The sequence below is a fragment of the Dendrobium catenatum genome, unplaced genomic scaffold (assembly GCF_001605985.2).
Source record: "Dendrobium catenatum unplaced genomic scaffold, ASM160598v2 fragScaff_scaffold_1061, whole genome shotgun sequence".
NCBI lineage: Eukaryota > Viridiplantae > Streptophyta > Magnoliopsida > Asparagales > Orchidaceae > Dendrobium > Dendrobium catenatum.
Genome location: NW_021319523.1, coordinates 2511441 through 2535228, shown reverse-complemented (window position 1 = coordinate 2535228; position 23788 = coordinate 2511441). Strand labels below are relative to the sequence as shown.

Sequence of the window (23788 nt, the reverse complement as noted above, 5' to 3'; positions counted from 1 at the left end):
AGCAATATATCTATATAATTGCACAAGACATTAAATGATACATGATAAATTATGTGAAATAAAATTAAAATCTAAATATTACAAGAACAAAAAAAAATATTAAATATAAGAATTGCATAAAGTATCATATAAAATCAAGTCCAAGTCCAAATTTCTTCTTTTTCAATTCCCTACTCATTGGCGTTTAATTTCTAAAAAAATTGAAATAGTTGCCGACTCATATATCATCTACGCTGTCATCACAAAGTAAGTCTTTATTTGAGTCATCTTCATAACAAATTTGTCTCTCTCCTACCTCATCCTATGGAATCCAATGCCTCACAATCTGCTTTTTCATTTAGTTCAGGCAAAAATGACCAAAATAATCCATTGACTCTTTATGAAAGCAAAATAGTCCCCAACTATATGAAAGGATACTTGATCCTCGACTCTGTAAAGAGGAACAAAAATAATCCCAACATGTGATTATTTTGATTTCGCTTTAAAGAGTTGAGGGATCAAAATAGTCATTTATTATAGTTGGATATCATTTTGATCATTTATAAAGAGTCAATGAACCATTTTGATTAGTTTCTCTTTATTTTAGTTATCTTACTCTTTCGTAAATATTTCTCATCGACATAAAGATGAAATTAATACTCCAAAATTTTGAAATAGAGAAGGTGATGGCAGTGTGCAGTTTTCAAGTGATCCCTAGCGACAACTATGACAGTGGCGGCTACGACGATGGCAGCTTGCTAGAGGTCGAGGCATTTGAGAGGAAGTTCCTGTGACTCGAGGGTGTATGAAGGCATAATTTGTTCAAAGCTTTAGTTGGATTTAGGTAAGTTTTAATAGACGCGCCTCATAAAAAAACTCAAGACATAAACCTCAAGACGTTTTCATTGGAATTGAATTGAGGTGGGCTTCAAAACAAGCCTCATATCGCACAACTTTAAACAATGATCCATCCTTAGGACCAACATAAATAATTGGAGAAAAAATTTGTTAGAATATTTTAATATAAAAAGACTAATATTTCAAATAATCTGTTACATAGCAATTAATTATCTCAGTTGAATTAGAATAGTGAAGCATGCTTTGTAACATTTCAAATAACTAAGACTTCGAATAAAATGATTTGAGGCCATCCAAGTCAAGCAATTATAATTTTATATAGAAACTCAAATTAATAACATTTATAAAACTGAAGCAAAAGTTCAAAAGTTTTGTACTTACTCTAATGCTGAAAGATATTCTACATGAAAATGCTGCACAATGCATAGATAACTAAAGAGAGGAAGACAGGCCTTATAATTCAACAGCAAGTACTTCAGCTATCAGTTTCTGAATCAAGAATTGGGAGAATGTTGAAAGCTGACGAACCAAGATGAACTCCTCGAACTACCCCGTCATAACCAACCTTAATCCTATGACAGAGTAGCAAAATAGCATCCCATAAGGCAGTTCTTCCCTGAAAAAGACCACCAAAAATTTGTTAAGTCCTAAAATGACATTGGAATCCATAATTTGATGGAGAGGGTTCCATTGATGCCTAAGCATAAGATGATTTTATTTAACAACATCGACCTAATATATAAATGCTACACGTCACAGTATTAAACATTAAACAACTTGAAAAACCTAAGATGTCAAAATTGTGTGATTGGCTCATGCGAGCAAAAATTAAAAAGGAATAGATTTTCACTACTATACTACTAAAAATATTTAATTTTACTCAAATACTAGTCAATTCTTCTAAAATTCTAACATATCATTTAATTCCTTTAATCCTTGCTAATATATAACTTAGGATTTTTTTTTTTTTGTGTTTCTTAGCAGTTTGCTTCGAGAAAAGCAGGTGCAATATTTTTATGATGTGTTTGGGTATATGATTTTTGCCTGCATTATGGAAAGCAAAGGACAAAAAATGCTTTCAAAAGCAGCGGTCCCACAAAAATTTGTGCTTCTGGAAGCAACTTTCTACAGAAGCAACAGTATAAACGAACAAACAAAGCCTTGGTATTTTTAACCATATATGAGTCACCCTTAAGAAAACTTACAATACATAGTATTAAATCATGATATCTTAAACACTAACTATTTTCCAAGCTATTTCCAAACCCGTTAACCCAACTGGATCATCTAGAATGCCAATTTGTATACTCATCTATGATGCATTGACACTCCGTAATGATGAAGTACATTGTATTGGACACATGTAAGAATAGGTGATAACCTTAGGCCATCTTTTGAGGAAGAAAATTCTAACGTATAAGCAAGCATATGGAGTATATCAAAATTATTTTTTATTTCACTGTATAATAAATTTGGTATGATAATATAATGTCATTAACTTGTATTAAAATATAATTTATTCTTGTCTTAATGGATAATTCCATAGGTAATCTGTTAGGTCGGCTCCTCCTGGGCCGGTTGAACCGGTCCCTACTGGACTAGTTTTAACCAACACCAGGTGACCCGATTATTGGGCGGAACCAGGGAAGGGAGAAAGGGAGGGGGCGGCTAATGCTAGGGGCCCACATGCTAATTAAAATTGCTTGGGATGAAATTTTGAATTAGGAGGCTATTTAGGAAATTTGTAATTGCCCTTTGTCTTTAATTAGCTCTTTTGGAGAGGGTTAGGGCTTCATCTTGAGATTGGCTAAATTTTGAGATATAGGGTTTGGTTCTTTTGGGATCTAGGCTTTGCTAGAGATTTGAAGAGTTTTTTCTTCCTCTCAAATTGAAGAAACTTGTATCTTGTTTTGTTGTTCTTATTCGTGGATTGAATAGAAGTTATTTTCCTTAGTTTTACTCTCCAATTTCCTAAACATTATGCATCATATTGCTGATTTCTCTTTGAAATCATGAGATTTCTCATTGTTTCACTGATTATTGATAGGTTTGCTAGTGAACTCAAGTATTTCTTCTTGGATTACTTGCGAACTCAAGTATTTCCTATCATAATCTAAAGATTATTTTCTTAAAATATAAGAGAATATTCATCATGAGTTTACTTTTTTATTTTAGATCAACACCAATTAATAAGGTGGCACAACAACGAGGGTTAATAGGCTAGAATGGTACTAGTAATACTAGAGAATTGGATGATATACAAAGAAATATGATTAAGATAGGGTGACATTAGTAGAGATTCTTAGAAAGAATGATAAATGTTCGTAAGGTTGATCATGCCACCATGGCGTTCCAATTGCCTTGACTTTTGGTTATCACATTTATGCAAGATACTAAGATTTTCCATCCAAGAAAAGTTAACTTTGAACAACATAAAAAATAAAATAAAATAGATGAGGGAAAATTTTTCTACCAAAAAAAACTCCCCTAGCAGAAGTGGTGGGACTGGAGGAAAGAGCAAAAAGAATGTGAGCCCTTTAGCAAATTCAAAATTCAAGTCTCCGATATGGGAGCATATTAGGACTAGTACAATGGCCTCCCAAAAAAAGGCAAAATGCTTTCCATGATGCCTTTAACTTCATATTTTCCATTGATTTGTATCTCCATACGACAACTTAGTTTGATTTTAAGCAAGTGACAACCATTAAACTTCAAAATGAGATGAAGCAGCAGCAACAACAACAATAACAACAAGCTGTTCTCCAACTACGTGGGATCGGCTACATGAATCATTTTTTTCCATTGTGTCCTGTTAAGGGTCAAATTCTCATTTAAATCTAATAAAGAAATGTCATTTCTAATATTTTCTAATCAAATCTTTTTAGATCCACCTCTACTTTTCTTAACATAAGCTAAATCTAATACATCTACTATCTTAACCATGTCATCAAAAGGCCTCCGTTTTATGTGACCAAACCATCTAAATCGACTCTCTATAATCTTATCTTCCATTGGAGCTACTCCAACCTTTTCATATATATGCTTGTTTCGTATGCGCTCTAAGATTAAAGCAACTCATCCACTTGAGCATCCTCATCTCTGCAACACTAAACTTAATATTATGCTCCTCTTTTAATGGTTGAATTTCGTAATGAAAACGGATTTAAAACTTTCCTAATTTGGAAATTCCAAAATTAGAAAGATTTTGAAAATTCAAAATTTGAAGTCGAGGGAAATGGGAGATGAGGTCGATGGTTGAAAGGTTCACGGACGAATGATGGTGTTGGGGTGGCCGGCGGCCAAGAGGAAGCTAAGGCCAGCGGGTTGAGGGAGAAGGGGGATCGAATGTTGGGGATAGACCATGAGCCACGGACTCTTCCAATGACTGGTGGGTATTGCTTTTCGCCCTCACCCTGGGCTCTCGTTCTCCTCTCTAACTCTCCACAAGAAGAAGAAGAAGACAAGATATTCAAAACAAATTTTCACTCATAATATTCATTCATTACCTAGTACAAGAGAAAAGACACATATATATAGGTCTCAAGCATACATGAAGAAATAAAGACTAAATTGCCCTCAGAGCCCCAACATGACTCAACTCAACATAAGGGTACAATAGGAAAACATAAAATAAAATGCATAAACAACTATAAATATAAGCTCTGAATTGTGGCCATCGATCTGCGATGCTTTCGGCGATACACATGTTTGAACCTTGGATCGATGTCCTCACATTCTCCCCAGGTGGGAGAAAGCTCGACCCCGTCGAGTGAAAATCTCTGGAGCTCTCGTACATCTCTAAAAGATTTGGATCCAATCTCTGTAACTTCTCTTGATCAATCCATGTATCCTCAGTCACCGGCTTCCCTTTCCAATGAACCAAGTACCTGTGGTGCCCGCCTTCATTCATGGAAATGATTTCATCGTCAAGTATAGCTTCGACCTTCTCCGCAATGGGTAAATGGGGTAATTTGGGGAGTGAAGGTAGGCTGGGGATCTCACTGGGTGGGTTCTCACAAGGTTCAATTTGAAGTGGATTATTAGGGTTCAGCTCTGGTCCCTCAAAGATTACTAGATCTTCTATATTAAATGTAGGATTGATGTTAAAACCTTTAGGAAGGTCCAGCACATAAGCATTGCTATTTACCTTTGAAATTATCCTAAAGGGTCCGGCGCTTCTAGCACGCAACTTCTTCACGGAGGGATCTGTACCATCACAAAGTTTCTAACCTCGAATTCTTTAAAACTTTTCTTGTGATCTGAAATAAGCTTATAATTGGAGTTACGTTGTTCAATTCTTCTTTTAATTTCTTTATAAAGCTCCTGGAGATGAGATGCAAATGCATATACAAAAGAACCGGTATGCATGACAAATGACAAGAATCAGGGCTCACACAAAAGTTTTAAACAGAAATAACTTGGAAGACAACAGACTACAAACACACACACACAAAGCATACTAACTAACACGAATACATAGCTAGAAAAGGTGGACGAGTCACAAAAAGAGGGGTCTAAAGTATTCGGTCTAAGGGGATTGGTGTAGGGGGAGGAATGAAGAAACTCTTAGCTACCAGGGCACTTCTATATGTGGTTTCAGTTATGGTCGACAGCAGTCTCCTAATGGGGGTAGTGTCATCTAATAAATTCATCCAACTAGGATAGAAGTGGTCTTTATCCTGGTAGGACGAGGCTATAACAGGCAAAATGTATGAATCAGGAATGACACACTCGGCCAAATATAAATCCAATTGAGCAGCTCTAATAAAGTTAGACTCTAATGAAACAAGAGGGGGCTCATTGCTCAAATCAGGCTCAAAAACTTTCAGACTCAAAGTACCATCTTCCGAAAGAGACTCGGGTTTGGTTGCAACCCTAAGATCCATGGGTTCCGTTTCACTTAAATCAGGTGATAAATTCGATTGACTTACTTCCAACTCGAGATTATCTAAGCCGCCATCAGAATTATCCAAAATTAAATTAGAATTATCCAAAATTAAATCAAAATTATTCGGAGTCATCTCAGTAATTGAATTAGAATCTTCTGATTTTAATTTCAGTGTGTTCAAGGTCAGATCAGTTTCTTTCGGGATCAAATTAATATCGTCCAGACAGACCTTATCCAAAGGGATATCTATGATGAGGTTAGGATCAGGATGGCCTAAGTTATCAAGGTTTAAGGATTCTAGCTCTCCTAAATTAGGATTTAAGTCGGGCAGGGATTCTAATTCAATCTCTTCAGTTTCATCCTCAAAGAATTCTTCGTTATTAGTGATATCATTAGCATTCACGAAATGGATGCACTCAGTCTCAGGTTCAGGGGACCTCTTTTTTTTAATGCATTTCTTTATTAAACTTACACTCGCAGGGTCAGGGACTGGGGAGGCTAAAGGTTGATTGGGATTGCTAGAAGTGGGTCCAAGTGGGGAATCATAAGAGATTGATCTATCAGAAGACCCAATAGAGGATCGGCCGTTAAGGTTAGGTGAAGACCTACAGGGTGGGGCAGCAACCCGGATGTTACTAATGGGTGGGTGGTCTTGACCACAGTAAGGTCCACGGTTTGTTCTGCAAGGGGTAGGGTGGTGCTCTAAATGACGGTCACTAGGGGTAGAGGTATTGAGAGTGTAATATCCAATGGTTTGATGGGCAAGAGGGGACCTAAACTTAGAATCAGCAGGTTGTCCACAGGTAGAGGGTCTATATTTTAAGTTGAGTTCTCTCCTCATGTCTTTCCAATTAGAGGTAGGATACTCACCGCGAGACTCTTTATGATCTTCCAATCTTGCCCAAAATTGAAGAGCTCGACCTTTAAGGTGGGACCTAGCGATGCTAACCCGGTGGGATTCAGGGATATGACATGATTCAAAATAGTCATCTAGTTGTTTGGACCATTCCCTAAAATAGTAAGGCTCCGAGGAACCATCAAAGGTAGGCAAACGATAAGGTGACTCTAAGTGAGGTCGTGGAGGCCTAGGCTCATGTCTCGAGTGATAAGCTGAGTGGAGCATGTAATTAGAGTGGGGATAGTCAACGGGTTGCTCCGTCATAATCCTAGTCATATTGCCCACTAGGTTAACGATGTCATCTAAACTCTTTTGGAGTCTTATCGGGTCCATTGAAAGTGTCAAGTGAAACCTAATGAAGATTGGGTGTAAGGGGACACTAAGGAGGGCTTCTAAGTCAAAGGCAGCGGCAAACTACGTTGGAAATATGTCCCAAAAGTCTTCCAAAGTTGCTGGAATGACTAGGACAGCAGAGTCCAGCAAGGGTCAAAGATGTCCAGAGGTTTAGGCAGGATCCTATGGTGTGGACAGCACCTAAACAGTGATTTTAGGTTCACTAACGGATGCTTAACAGCTGCAGGAAACAGTGGACAGCAACTTAACACTACCTAGAACTCACTCTAAGGGCTAAACTAAGTGCAGAAAATAGTGGACAGCAAGTGTCTAAGTGGCCTAGACTATTATGGATGTCAAAGTGGAAATGGCAGCACTTAAACAAATGAATATACCAAGGTAAGATGAAGTAAATGAAGCAGATTTCAGGACAGCACTAGGAAAACAGTAAATAAACTTACCTAAAAGATGATATGTATGCAAACTTCTAGGGATAACTTAAAGTGGATTCCTAGGATGCAATCTAGCAAAGACAAAGCATGCTAGCCATGCTCTGATACCAAATTGATGTGATACCACATGCGAAGGAGCTTCTCAAGAAAATTAAAAGTGATTGACAATGGAATTACAATTAAGAGCTTAGTGAGATAACAAGTAAAATCATTAAAGGTTCTTAGTTGTTAACTTGCTTAGGCGAAGGAGTACAAGTAGATTAACCAAAAACTCATGGATAACCAAGGATAGTAGAAACACCAAAAGCTATTAATCAACAATCCGTAATTTAATGACGAGAGTTTCACCTTGGGGATTGATCACTCAACTACACTAGGCTTAGCGGGAGAAGATCTTCAGCACACCAAACGATGTCATGAGGAAGGTTGCAACGCCGATGACCTTGAGCCACGGAAAGGTCGACGGTGGTGGAGGAGACACGGACGGATAGCCGTTGACGGTTCACGAATAGTCCTCGAATTGCTCGTCGATGACGTCTACGAGCGTGGGGAGGATGCGATTCAAGTAGTCTTCAACGGTGTCGTCGAAATCAAAGCCCACATCAAAGAATGGCAATTGGTGGATGTCGACTTGACCTCGATCGTCATGCACAAATCCAAAGTTCCATTCGGATTCCGCCATGCATGCTTGGCGTCGGAGAATCTTCCACACGAAGAGAGGAAGGACGTGGTGTTGAAAGAGAGTACTTGTCGTTTGATAAGATGGGAGAGGAGGGGAGAGGGCCGGAGATAATCTAAAGGAGAAGGGTGGCCGGCGGGTGTAGGGAGGAACAAGGCTTGAAAACAATTTAGGTTTAGATGGCTTGTATTAGGGAATTAATCAAAATCTGAAGTAATTTCAGTTTTGATTAAGTTGGAGGGAAAATTGACTTGAATTTGAAATTTCAAATCAAGCAATTAAGACATTAAGTGGGGGTTAATGAGGGGAAACCAATGAGAGGGGCTGGCGGTCTATAGAGGGAGGGAAGAGGTTTAAAAACTTAAAACTGAAAGTTGATTTCAGTTTTAAGTAATTTAGGAGGGAAAATTATTTGGAGTCAATTTCTAATTCAAGTGGAATCAATGCCTTAATGGGACATTAATGGGGCTCCACCAAAGATGTGGCCGGCGGCTTCTAGAGGGGGGAAATTGGTGTGGGAGCAAGTAAATGGTTTCCAAATTTGGTGCGTGAGGTTTAAGAAGGATTAAAACAAAATCCGTTTGAATTTGAATTTCGTAATGAAAACGGATTTAAAACTTTCCTAATTTGGAAATTCCAAAATTAGAAAGATTTTGAAATTCAAATTTTGAATTTTCAAAATTTGAAGTCGAGGGGAATGGGAGATGAGGTCGATGGTTGAAAGGTTCACGGACGGATGGTGGTGTTGGGGTGGTCGGCGGCCAAGAGGAAGCTAAGGCCGGCGGGTTGGGGGAGAAGGAAGGGGGATCGAATGTTGGGGATAGACCACGAGCCACGGACTCTTCCAATGACTGGTGGGTATTGCTTTTCGCCCTCACCCTGGGCTCTCGTTCTCCTCTCTAACTCTCCACAAGAAGAAGAAGAAGAAGATAAGATGTTCAAAACAAATTTTCACTCATAATATTCATTCATTACCTATTACAAGAGAAAAGACCCATATATATAGGTCTCAAGCATACATGAAGAAATAAAGACTAAATTGCCCTCAGGGCCCCAACATGACTCAACTCAACATAAGGATAGAATAGGAAAACATAAAATAAAATGCATAAACAACTATAAATATAAGCTCTGAATCGTGGCCATCGATCTGCAATGCTTTCGGCGATACACATGTTTGAACCTTGGATCGATGTCCTCATCAAATTGCCTTGACTTTTGGTTATCACATTTATGCAAGATAATAAGATTTTCCATCCAAGAAAAGTTAACTTTGAACAACATAAAAAATAAAATAAAATAAATGAGGGAAAATTTTTCTACCAAAAAAACTCCCCTAGCTGAAGTTGTGGGACTGGAGAAAAGAGCAAAAAGAATGTGAACCCTTTAGCAAATTCAAAATTCAAGTTTCCGATATGGGAGCAAATTAGGACTAGTACAATGGCCACCCAAAAAAAAGGCAAAATGCTTTCCATGATGCCTTGAACTTCATATTTTCCATTGATTTGTATCTCCATACGACAGCTTAGTTTGATTTTAAGCAAGTGACAACCATTAAACTTCAAAATGAGATGAAGCAGCAACAACAACAACAATAACAACAAGCCTCCGTTTTATGTGACCAAACCATCTAAATCGACTCTCTATAATCTTATCTTCCATTGGAGCTACTCCAACCTTTCATATATATGCTTGTTTCGTATCCGCTCTAAGATTAAAGCAACTCATCCACTTGAGCATCCTCATCTCTGCAACACTAAACTTAATATTATGCTCCTCTTTTAATGGCCAATACTCTGCGCCATAAAACATTGCAGATCTCACCATCATCTAAGAGAATTTTCCCTTAAATTTGAGGGGGATTTTTCTATCACACAAGAAGCTCGATACATTCTTCCACTTAAACAATCTAACTTCAATTCAACTATAATAATATCTTCATTTATTTCATCATCACTCTAAACAATAGACTCAAGATATCTAAAATATGTACTCTTATTAATGACTTGATCGCCCAAAGTTACAATCCCCTCACTTTCTCAATTACTATTAAAATTACACTCCATATATTCAATTTTAGATCAACTGAAATAAAAACCTTTAGACTCTAAAATTAACCTCCATAATTCAAGTTTACCTTCAACTCCCTCTCTAGTCTTATCAATAAGAATATCATTAGCAAAAATCATACACCATGGTACAACCTCTTGCAAATGTCTACTGAGAACATCCATAACTAAAGCAAAAAAATATGAGCTTAAGGCTAATCCTTGATGTAATCCAATTGAAATAGGAAAATACTTGGTCAAACCACCCTGTGTTTGAACACAAGTAATAGCTCCTGCATACATATCCATAATGACTTAAATATAAGCATTATTAATCCCTTTCTTTTTCTATAACTTTCCATATCAGTTCTCTTGGAACTTTATTATATGATTTCTCTAAATCAATAAATAGCATATGTAGATCCTCCTTATTCTCTCGGTACTTCTCCATCAAACCCCTCAATAAATGTATAGCTTCCATAGTAGATCTATCGACATAAATCCAAATTGATTTTGAGAAACATTAGTATCTTGTCCAAACCTATGCTCCATAACTCTCTAACATAGTTTTAAAGTATGACACATTAACTTAATTCCTCTATAATTCACACAATCTTGTGCAACACCTTTACTCTTAAGAAATAGGAATTAACACACTCATTCTCTACTCATGTGTCATCTTTTTAGTCTTCAAAATAATATCAAAAATTTAGTAAGCCAAGAAATTTCATCATCTCCTAAGCATTTCCACACCTCTATAGAAATATCATCAAGTCCAACAGCTTTTCCAAACTTCATTTTCTTTAAAGTCACTCTAATTTCGATTTTACTAATACGCCAATAAAACTAAAACTTTTTTATTTTCATTTAAGGTGCTAAGGTCACTAAAGTTAATCGTATTATCACAATATTCATGGAAAAGTTTAGCAAAATATCTCATCCACCTTTTTCGAACATTCTCTTCTAATAAAAGCACTTTTTGATCTTCATCCTTAATGCACATCACTTGAACTAAATCCTTACTACTCCTATCTTTTAGTTTGGCTAACTTATATATATATATACCATCTTTTTTAGTCACTCCAAACCTATAACCATTATGAATGATTTTGAAATCATCTACCTTCCTGCAAACATGTCCATTTAAATCTCATCCAATAAATTTTGTTTCTTCTTCAAGAGATATATTTTATATTAATTCTTCTAATCTATTCCAAAATTTAATTTCGAACTCATATTCAAACCTACTTGATGCGTATAAGTACTTATAATATTAATAATCTTAATATCAACAACAATATGTAAATTTATAATTCTATTAATTTTTATAATATTATCCTTTAAACTCTTATTTATAATCACACCACCATTTCTAGTATGACTCTTACCATAATATCATATTTTAAATCCTAAACTATCAATCTCATTAGTCTTCTCTCCAACCCATTTAGTTTTCAAAATACATAAAATATTTATCTTCCTATGAATCATAATATCTATTAATTTTATTAATTTGCCTAAAAGAGAAGCCATACTCCAAGTTCATATCATAATTTGTTTCACGGACTAGCTTCTTTGCCCACATCCATCATGAAGTGAGAACCCTTATCTATTTAAGAAAAATAATAAAAAATTACATAATATAAGAAATTGTGATATAATTTTTAAATATTTTTAACAAATTTGTATTTTAAATCATGAATTTAATATATTTTAAGTATATTTTATATTAATATTTTTTAAACGAGCCGACTAAGAGCTTATGAGTTGAGTCAAGGCTAGCTCAAGCTTAGCTTGTTAGCTCAATGAGCTCAGCTCACGAGCCATTTATCAAGTCGAGCCCGAGCCTGCTCACGAATTGGCTTGACTCACTTACATCCCTAGTTCTAAATTAAACCCTAAATTGTAGGTTAATTACTCCCTCTACTTAGCTTAGATTTCAAAAAATTCGATAAAAATTCAAATAAGATCTTGCAAACCTGAAAAAATCTTGGAACTAGGCAATTCTGAGAACAGCGAAATTTAGGCCCCTAAGATTTTGTATTCGATAACCATGTTTCAAAAGTCATATTAACAAAGAACAGTATTAAATTACATATATAAATAAATAAAAACATTCAAAACTGACTTCAAATTTTTATGGGTCATCATGGGATCATATCCAGCTCCTATAATACATTTCATGAAATTTAGAGTTATTTTAATTAGAAAATAAATTCAATGACATAAACAATATAAAATTTTCAAAAATTGAAATAAAATCTAAACTCAAGTTTTTATAAGAGATTCCCGAGGTCATCTCTAACCTCTGAAAAAATTTCTCTTAATTTTTGGAGTTCATCTTAAAAGCAAACTAAATTTTTATTATAAAATAAGTGAAATAACAAAAGATCCAAAATAATTTAAAATAATTCTAAAATTTTATGGGATATTTCTAAGAATTTCCATAACCTCTGAGAATTATTTCATAGTTATTAAACATCATCTCAACATGAAACCAAAAAAAAAAACTCTAGATTTAATAATAAAATAATTGACTGGCCTATAAATCAAAAAAATCATTAAAAATTCAATAAAAATGAGGAAAATATTAATCAATAATTATAAACTCACAAAAAAAAATAAACAAGTTAAATAATTTAAAATTTCATCCATTCAAAAAAAAATTCCTTTCATAAACCATATATATAAATTTTAAGTAACAAAAAATTCATAAAAAAAATACTTACCTGCTTTTGAGGCACTAAAAAAGTCACATAAATCCTTGGGTGAGGTGTATTATTTTATCTAGGATAATTTAAATGGGAAGATTCACCTTAAGGTGATTGTTGAATATTTAAGATATTCTTTAAAATCATTAAAAAAATATCTCAAATTCTAAAATTCAAATAAAATCTTTAAAACATTAATAACTTCAACTTGAGACTATATCTGGATTAAATTGAACAAATTTAACATAAAAATAAAATAAAAAGAGAAAAAAAGGGTGCCACCTCTTGGCCTAGCATATACTAGATGTTGGCTAAAACACCAGCATTAAACTTTCTAGGATAGGTTGTTCTCTTCTGCATTTATATTTTGGTATCTTATTTTCGAAAATTTTGATATAAATTGTAGTGTTCTATTTTATTATAATAGTTTCTTGACTTATTTTTCTATGCTATCTTTTGATAGACGTAAAACAAGTATGAATTTATTTTATTGATAGATTTTTGAAGATACCAATTTTTCTATAAAAAATAAAAAACGAAAATAATAAAGGCTGAACATAAATTTCAGCATTAACTAAAAGTATTATATACCAGCATGGTGAGGCTGAACGGCTTTAGTGGCCAAGTTTTGAGTCTCCATTTCTAAAATAAAATAGCATAGCCTATCATGCATTACATAGATACTTTACTATTATGGCTTTAAAGAGATTAGATGGATTTAGTTGGTAGTTTTTTAGGAATGATTATAAGTTAAGTAAGGTTAGGCTTACTTAAATACTTTGTCGGATTGAAAGTTGTAAATCTCTTGTATCTCTTTAGTGTTATATTCAAATTGCTACTAGAGTAGTAGCTCTCACCTTAATTTTAAGGTCTAATTTTAATAGTTTCACAATTACTATATCATAAGTCCTCATCTTTTAGGCATTTTCCTAAATCTTATATTGATGAAATTTTTTTAAAATTATTATGTAGATTAAGCTGGCAGTCTTTATTAGGCAGAATTATAAGTTCAATAGAGTTAGACTTACTTAAATCCTTAGTGGGGTTGAAAGTTATAAGTCCATAGCATTTCTTTAGAGATAGGTTCAAATTTCTAATTGTATAGTAGTTTTCACCATAGTCTTAGGGCCTGAGGCTGATAATTTCTCATTTACTACACCATAACTCCTCACCTCTAAGGCCTTTTCTTCAATCTTGTGTTGACGAAATATAAACCCAAACAATCTAATAAAATGAATTAGTCAAATGCTATATTCTATTTTCAAAATCTTAAGCCCCAATATAGAATAGTATGGAGTGCTTCTAGCTTCTCAGATTGAATGCATCCTATTCGTTTTCCTTTGGCCTCTCTAAATTAAACTAATCCGACTAAAATTCCAAAAGTACAGCCTTCTTTAAACTTTGACATTATAAAAATATTTGCCACTAATCTAGAATATTCTCAATAGATTACTTTTTTTGAAAGCAAAACATTCATATCTTGTTTTTGACAACTTGTTTTCAATTGATTCAATCGGCCCTTGTCACTTTACTAGAATTATTTCACATTGTATCTGTCTTTATTTTATGAGCATACATGTAATTAATTTTTTTATGCCACATTTAACTTGGTTTCTAGTGATTGTTTGCTTCTCAACCGTTTAATTTGTTCAAATATATATTAAATATTTTGTTCAAATTATTTTTAGGTAGATTTTCAGAAAATTTATCTTTTCTTTTAGAAGCTTTGTTATTTTCTAATTATTTGATAGGTGATATGCTGGTAGAGCTTTTAGGAACTATGATTTGGAAAGACGCAATTTCTTTGCTATTTCAGGGCATTGAACCATGTGTCCATGTGATCAGAAATTCCTAGCTAAAAAAACATTTTAAATACTTTAATTTGCACATCTTAGTACAAATGAAAGACCTCTTTTTTTCCTCTGCCAACCATTCTACATGTCCCTTCAATACTTCTAATTTGTTTTTGCTTTTTCTAATGAAAGCTAAGAATGCCAGGAAAGTTGCATGAAAGCTAGCAATCTAATACTATTTTACTCGGACCGTCAATCCATGCGTTGAGTGATAGGCAAAAATTGAAATAAATAAAACAAGGCAATGAAGGTGACAACTAGAAATGAAGAGAAGGAGAGGAAAATGAGAAAGAAGAGGGAGACTAAAAAAAGTATAAACAAGAGAAATCCCAAATATTTGAGAAAGATTGTGGGGCAAATAAATTACAGATTTTATAATTTTATTTTTGTAGTTTAAGACAGAATAACGTATCATTTCGAAATACAAAAATAGTATTCTAGATAAAAATAAGTTAAAAAAATATCAATATTCTTAGAGATTTTTCCCTATCTAATGTGGATAAAATAGGGTTTATATTATCTTGGGTATAGGTTTCTTATAAAGATAAAATTTTATAGTAAAATAATGAAAAAAAGGTAGAGCAAAACTAATAAAGGTAGAAGTTGCACAAACTTTGGATAATCAAGAAAGCTGACCCCAAATAGCTTAGGGTGATAATGCTGATAAAAGATGAAGATGAATTGTACTACATCAATTAGTAATTTAGGCTAGTCAACTGGAGCAAACTTGCAATAACAATGCCCAAGTTTGTTTGAAAACTTTCCCAACCCGAGAGAGTCCAGATGGGCACTAGGAAAGCAAATTCAGGCCCATCTACGCATTCGAACGTAAGCCATGTAATGTTGGCACTAATGGACCCCCAAATACATCGTTGGTTCATGTGCTTCTGTGTTGCCTTTCACAAGGCAGTCATCTCACAACTTTAATTCATCTAGGAAACGAACAGCATAACTTCTGACTACACATGTACCCCACAACAACAGCTTCAAACCACAGAGAAAAAACTAGCCAAGCAACTCGTCCACCTTTGTGACAGTACGAGCGATTTATTTTATACATCAAAGTACAGCACATCATCACCAAATGAAGCCTCATCTTTAAGATAAGCTAATTACTAGCTTAACAGACCCACAAACCTATGGCCATTTTATTCACAAGGTTGGACTTCGTTTACGTTGCCATGATGTGTTGTATGAAATGAAGTCATTTGAGCAAGTTAAAAAGAGTTCTCCATATGAGGAAGTTGCAGAGCGAGTACTGGGATAGATTTAAAATATGTAAATGCTTTACGAAAAGGAACATGAAAGAAACATAATACAAAAAGAAGATGGACATGATCATTTTGAAGCACTTCAGCCAAGGTCAAATAAGAAATATCAGGTCCTATTACGGCAGTACAAAAACTAAAATATGCTTATAATAGGAGTTCCCACTAGCGCATGTTGCCTACTAGGAAACAGGAACCCCAGACCAACTCAAAGACAAGCTAGATCGGTGGGATTACAAGTAATGACTTTGTCCTCATGAATCGTGATTTTTATGTTAGGAGTCATGTTTCCATCACATAGCTATGCAAGTTTACGGGCATTTTTTAGGCAACTTTTAATCAATTTAATCTTCAGTTGTATGACAAAAAAGCTTGTTATCACAGAATTAGGGTATGAATGAAATACAACAATAGTATTACAGAGGTAGATTCAAGGGAATGACAATGAAAACCCAAGTCAAAGAACTCATAAGGATCATTGCCAGTTAAAGCTAGTATTGACACAAAATTTATAAAAAGCATAGAGAAACTCACTTGAATAGAGAACTGCAGTTTCTTCTCCCAGTATAAGGAAAAAATTGGAGGCCTTTGTTTCCCAATGGACAACACACATGCTCCTGGGTGTATGACAGATGGGACACCAGAGATCACTGCCACATACTTCTCAGGAAACCGGTCTTTTGGAGGAAGAACTCCCAAGAATAAAGGGTTCTTGCTTGATTGAGCACCGGAGTAGGATGTTGGGTCTACATGTAACATCCATTTGGGATGCTCCAAGAAAGCACAGAATAGGTACAACAACAAGTGCGAGTCACTTGGAACATCAGTTGTCCATTTTTCGCCTGCTTTGTCCAACCCGGCCCCATTTCCAATATTGTCAAAATTCTTCAAACATGTACCTTCGGCAAGCTCTGCAAGTTGTGGGCAAATAATGTACATAATCATTTGATTATATTATTGCTTGATCCTAAAAATATACATGAAGTTTAATCAATAGTTCATGCTAACCCACTAGCATCTAGCCATACCGTTAGTCTAGTTAGATCGATTGCTGAACTATTCTTGCATACACTACATTGCATCCTGATAGGAAACACTTGTAGAACTCAATAGAATCCTATCAAGGATGCAAATTCAGCGACTTTCCACCACACAATTTCACGCAGAACACAAATAACAGCAAGAATCACGTAGTAGTGGAGAAGAAAATAGCAAGATACAAGCGATCCTCTATTCAAGAGGAGGATCAATCTCTCCAAAATTTTCTAGACGCCGCTAGAGCCCAAGAACACCAAAAGCACGTAGAAATCAGCCACCAAAAAGATGCCCTAACCCTAATACAAACTTCTACTTAAAGCAAATATAAGAATGATGCAAAAGGACTAAACAACCCTCACACTAACTCCCTTAGTTAGTGGACCACACTCCAAGGGGAGCAGGATTTGAAGCATGCGAACTAGTAAGCTCACGCATGTTGTATTGCCTGAGCTAGCCCAAGGGTTGGGCCAGCTGGACTAGTCTCTGCCTATCAATATCTCGCTCCCAAAGAACCACCTTGTCCTCAAGGTGGAAGGATGGGAATTGATGTTGCACTCTCTCGTACGGCTCCTATGTAATGACATAATAGGGAAGGTACCTCTACTTGATCAACACCTCCTTGATCCCTCCCTCACTCTAACACACCTCTTCTAGCTCAAGGGGTTCCAATACCACTTCCAAATCTCCAGTCAATGTTGTTGGCAACTTTGAACTCGATGTTTGATTCCCCATAACTCTCCTCAACTGTGATACATGAATCACTGAATGTATGGTGGCGGTTGGGGACAACTTCAAACAATACGCCACCGTACCAATTTTCTCTAATATCTCATAAGGGCCAAAAATATCTTTGAGCTAGCGGCGTCTAGGATTTGGGAGAGACGGTCCTCTTGAAAGAAGACAATTGTATCTTGCTTTTGCATATTTCCTTATTTAACAATAAAAACATGTTGTTTTCTGAATTTGTATTGGTTCGTTGGTGGTTTTTTGATACCAAGGCATATCACACTGCCAACCATGAACACATCATTGATGGACTAGAGGTTACATGAGGTGTGTGGGACCATACTATGAGAAAATTAGTGATGCCAATAAGCATTAGAGGGACTACATATTTTAGCTATGTGTAGTGTTGGCTAGTTTGAAGGCCCAAATATTGATCTAAATGACAATGTTATTTTTCCAAATTTAGTTCAAAATTAAGGATATTAAGAATGTTGTAAAGTAAGAGTTTGGAGAATAAAAATAAAAGCTCTTAATAATAAAAATAATTAACAGTTGAATTAAAATATGCAAGAAAAAATAAAAATTAAGAAGTTTAATCACATTTATTAAATAATTTGGTTTAGATATAAAAGCTCAAAAAATATGAAAAGATATAAAAGGGCTCGTATAGAGTCTAAGATAGTTATATGGGATGCAAAGAATTTAGCTTTTAATAATTTTTATAATAGGTTAGATAATAACAAGGTTAAAAAATGTATGTATAAATCAGCCAATCAAAAAAATAAGAGAGGTAATGATTTAGTTCAAGTGCAGTGTATTAAGGATGAAAATAAAAAAAAATATATTTTTTTAGAAGATGATATTCAACATAGGTGGATGAAATATTTGGATTAACTTTTTAATGAAAGTTATAAGAATACAATTGAATTTGTGTCCTTAGCACCCTAAATAAAAATAAAGATTGTGTTTTAATTATCATATTAATAAAACCGAAATTGGAGAGGCTTTAAAGAAAATAAAGTGTGAAAAACATTAAGACATGATGATATTCTAATAGATGTGTGAAAATGTTTAGGAGAACAAGGAATTTCTTGGATTTTTAATATTATTTTGAAGACAAAATGATGTCAGATGAGTGGAGGAGGGTGTTGATTCCTAATTTTTAGAAAAACATTATGCGCAAGAGTGTGAGAATTATAGATAAATTAAATTAATATGTAATACATTAAAATTATGAGAGAAAATAAAGAAAAAAATAAAATAAAAATTATGAGAGAAAATTTGAGCATAAGTTATGACATGGTAGTAATCAAAATAATTTGGATTCATGCCGAATAGGTCTACTATAGAAGCCATATATGCACTGAGATATTTGATAAAGAACTATAAAGAGAGTAAGGAAGATCTACATATGATATTTATTTATTTAGAGAAATCATATGATAAAATCCCAAGAGAAGTGCTCTGAAGAGTTCTAGAAAAAAAAAAGTTAACAATGCTTATATTCACATCACATCAAGGATTAACTTTAAGCCCATATCTTTTTGCTTAGTCATGGAAGTTCTTATTAGACATTTGCAAGGGGAAGTATCTTAGTGTATAGTTTTTGTTGATGATATTCTTCTTATTGATAAGACTAAAGAGGAAGTTGATAAAAAACTTGAATTATACATGTCAAACTTAGAGTCTAAAAATTTTTGTTTGAGTAAATTTAAAATCAAATATATGAGTGTAATTTAGAAGTAGTAGATCTAGCAATGGAAGTATGACATTGAGTGAAAAAGTCATTACAAAGAGTGCACATTTTAGATATCTTGAGTGTATTATTCAAAACGACGGTGAAATAGATGGGGATATTATTAATAGAATTCAAGTTATATGTTTAAAGTGGAGGAATGCATTGAGTCTATTATGTGATAGAGAAGTACCCCTCAACTTAAGAGAAAATTTTATAAGATCATGGTCTGACTATGGCACAGAATGTTGGACATTAAAAGAGAAACATAAAATTAAAATAAGTGTTGCAGCGATGATGATGCTCAGGTGGATAAATGTCTTTACACTTAGAGATAGAATACAAAACAAGTATATATGTGAAAATGTTGGAATAGCTCTAGTAGTAGAAAAGATTAGAGAAAGACGCCTTAGATGGTTTGGTCACATAAAATGTTAGCCATCCAATGACGTTGCAAGGAGAATAGATGTATTAGGTCCAACTTATCTTAAGAAAGGTAGAGGTAGATTTAAAAAAACTTGGTTAGAAAATATTAAAAAATGACTTTTTTATTGGATTTAAATGAGAATTTGCCTCTTAATAGGACAAAATGGAGAAAAATGATTCATGTAGTCAACCTAACATAGTGGGGTAAAGGCATGTTATTGTTGTTGTCGTTAAGAAAGGTAGAGGCAGATAAAACATCCAATTTGGTCATGAAAAATGACTTCTGTATGAATGATAATGCCATCTATACCGAGCAATACCGAGCGGTACCGAGCGATGCTGAGTTACAATACCGAGCGGTACCGAGTTCCAATACCGAATAGTATCAAGTTCCAATATCGACCAGTACTGAGTTCCAATACCACTTGGTACTGAGTAGTACCGAGCAATACCGAGTTACAGTACCGAGCAGTACCGAGTTCCAATACCGAGCGGTACCGAGTTCCAGTGTCGCTCGGTATCGAGCAGTACCGAGCAATACTGAGTTCCAATACCGTTTGGTACCGAGTTTCGATACCGAGCCTATGATTAAGAAAACGAAGAACAACGAAGAAAACGAACCTTCACTGCTCACGTCGCCTTCACTGTTCGCGTTGTCGAGCCACTCCGTCGACGAAGGATGATCCTATCGACTTTAATGCTCGCGTCGTCAAGCCTCTTTGTCGACAAAAGATGATCCTGTTTGCTTCTATGCTCGCATCATCGAGCCGCTCCTTCAACTATAACAAAGAAGATGAACACTTGTGTGGAAACGAAAAACCTACCTCTTTAAAATGTTTCAGCCGCATAAATGAATATGGATATTGAGCGGAAACGGTGGAAAGCCGAAAAGAATAGGGTAAATTGCGGCTCCATGTTTTTTTTAATAGGACACGCGTATCCGATACGCGTGTCCAGTCAAATTTAAATAATATTTTAATCGGACACGGCAAAGCCGTATCCGACACGTATCAATGCCGTATCAGAGGCGTATCCGTATCCGACATGTGTCCGATACAGCACGCCTCGTAAATAGGAGTATCCGTGCAACATAGACTAGAGATGAATGTGAAGTTTCCCTGATTAGTTTCATTAAATAGACGAGGTGACAAGTAAAAGTAAGCTTACCTTGGACTCTCTGAACAGCAAACTCTGCAGGTACAGTGCTCTGAGGGAGCAAACCCTTAATTAGTTCTCCTTTCATTAGCGTTTTCAGCCTCTGGTGCTCAGTGATGGCATCTAAACACTGTTGTATAAGAGGAAGTAATGCAATTTGCTGTGGTTGCTGCTGACCAGAAATTGGTGACCGTGCTACAAAACATAAAATGTATCATGAAATTGCATTGGCCAGGAATGCCAATTAAATTGGACATAAAAAGGCAAACAAAATGCACAAAAAAATCTAACATGTCCATACAAAAGAAAAATAGCAGACAGAACTATTTAGTTGAAATCAATACATGGCACTATCAAATGAATCTTTTGATGCCAAACCAAAAAATTTAATCATAAGCAACTGAATCTCGCAATGAAAAAAAAATGAATTTAGTGCATATGATACTTACACATTGATCCATCACGTGCTTGCACAAGAGAAGAATGCAGTTGATTAAGAAATCCATCTTCATCTAAAGTGACTGTGGATTGCCACTCCTTCATTCCATAAAATTGTGATAAATGAACGGGCATTGTTGAATTACTAGAGTCACAACCAACTTGGCTTATAGCAATGTTCACACCATGGCTGGCTGCTGCTTGCATAACCTAAAAATCAAGCAAAACAAATTAAGAAAGAAATTAATCGAATAGCAAGAAAGCCTTGTATGCAATAAAGCGCAAATATGAACATAGGGGATGGACAAGAGACAGCCAGGACACAATGGCATGACCTAGAATATTTTGAAAAATACAAGAGATGAAGAATAGTGGGATGTTGATTTTTATACAAATTGAGTTAATGGTACATTTAGAGGACAAATATGGAGCAATGATCAAGTTGCCTCCATTGTGATCGGGTGGGTTAGAGTCAAAAGAATAATTTTTTTGCAAATGAAAATGTAAGGTTGAATCTATCAACCACAAGCTTTATGTACTGGGTTATGAATTTTTGCAAAATAGTGGCATATACAAAATTATATAGACAATCACGAAATGTAGGTAGATATCAAGTGATTGAAAAGGCATTTTGAAGAGAAAAGGAGAAATATGGGGATAGAATCTAAATAAGAAAGATAGAATGCCCATTTTATGTCCAAATTTAGTTTAATACGTGCAGGTGCAGTGTCCAAAAAGTGTCGAAGAAGTCTAGAATGGAGAAATTAAAATAGGACAAGACAAGCCATAGTTAAAAAATTTCCTGAGGTCGAAGTACCCAACAAAACTATTTAGGAGACGACATGCTTTATAGCCATAAAACTAGCTAAGTTGAGAAACATAACGAACCAGAATATGACTAGTCCCAATCTTATCAAGAAGTGGGTTTATCAGAACTGAAGAAAACCATTGCCTGAGACAATCCCGCCAATGTTCAATTTGAGGGTAAACACCTAAGTTCTCAAAAGCCTCTACCGTTTGTTCCATTGACATTGGGGGAGGGAGCTCCCCTTCTCCTTTCTTTGGGGGTGAGTACTTCTGCAGTGAACCAGGGGACATGCGAACTGGCCTCAGTGGTGTGCTTCTGGCTGCTCTAGAAGCATTAGTTGAGCTCACCATGGAGCTAGGGCTGACAATTCCAAACCCACCGACTGTAGGTGAAGGTGTTTCTACAGCTATAGCCTCTGATTCCATGATCCTCTCATTAACATCAGCCAAGAACTCCTCCAGTTTTTCTTCTGTTAATATTCCCTTAGCACTTCCAGGGCTATTCCTAGACCAAGGGGTTGCCGGTGAGGAAGCATATTTATAAGGCGTAGAAGGAGGAGACAACGGTGAAATGACTGTCTTCTTTCCAGCACTGGAGCTCTGCTGATCAGACCTGCTTCGCAATGAACGGGGAGTATAGCTGAAAACCGACTTTCGAATTGGGACTAAGGGTTCTGAGATCGACCAAGAAACAAGTTCAGGAGTAGGAGGTTTCTTAACAGAATCGAACTTCTCACTCTTATCAGTCAGTTTTGGCTTCAAACCCAAAAGTCTTAACTGGCGATCAGTAAGGATTTTCTGATTCTCTGCAGCTTTCTTGGAAGTAGATGCAGCCAAAGCCTTCCTGACATCAAGCGCAGACAAAGCCCTGATGAGGGCCAACAAAGTTGCTAAAAACACCAGTACAACCGCAGCCTGCAAGATCTGGGAAACCAGGACTGCGACAACTAAAGAGTAAATTTCACAAACACCTGTTGGGCATTAAGAGGTAAGATGCTAACTGCTAAGTCAGAGCTTTCGGGAACTTACACGCTGTACCAGTGAAAATGTCGAATCCGGCTAATCTCTTCACGAGCACTTCTTTCCTTGATTACATGCAAAGAAACAGATAAACATTTAGACATTAGCGTTCCCCAAAAATGAAACTTGATTGGCCATGTTGGGCAGGTAAGGGAGGACAGAGAAAACGAACCAGTAGGACATTGTGAGGAAGGCTACGGTAGTGGCTAGGAAAGATGCGGAGATGACAAAGAGGTTAGCAACCGAAGGACGAAGACTGGTAGAGTTAAGGGCCGCAGAGAAGGTGGGGTTCTGGTAAACCGAGAACTTAGGCTTGTGAGCCGCCGGAGATTCCCCGCCTTCCATGGCGTCCAGGATGACAGAGCAAAGCTCGGACCGTTCGAAGGCCGCAGTTATGCTCGTTACTCAGATTCCTTCTTTCGAAAACTGGCCCGAAGGTACCAAAGAGGGGAAATTTGTACGTGCGGACAGCTGAC

At 35.6% G+C, this 23788-nt stretch overlaps 1 protein-coding gene across 1 annotated transcript; it reads right to left on the bottom strand.

Annotated features, from left to right (window-relative positions):
* Positions 1–1135: 1135 nt before the first annotated feature.
* On the bottom strand, positions 1136–23788 carry LOC110092393 (transmembrane protein 209). Its single transcript, XM_020816915.2, has 7 exons — positions 23485–23788; positions 23322–23377; positions 22374–23230; positions 21497–21695; positions 21060–21242; positions 16502–16878; positions 1136–1453 (listed from the first exon to the last, which is right to left on the bottom strand). Exons 1-7 carry the CDS (start codon positions 23655–23657, stop codon positions 1313–1315), a joined length of 1986 nt encoding a protein of 661 aa, XP_020672574.2. The 5' UTR covers positions 23658–23788; the 3' UTR covers positions 1136–1312.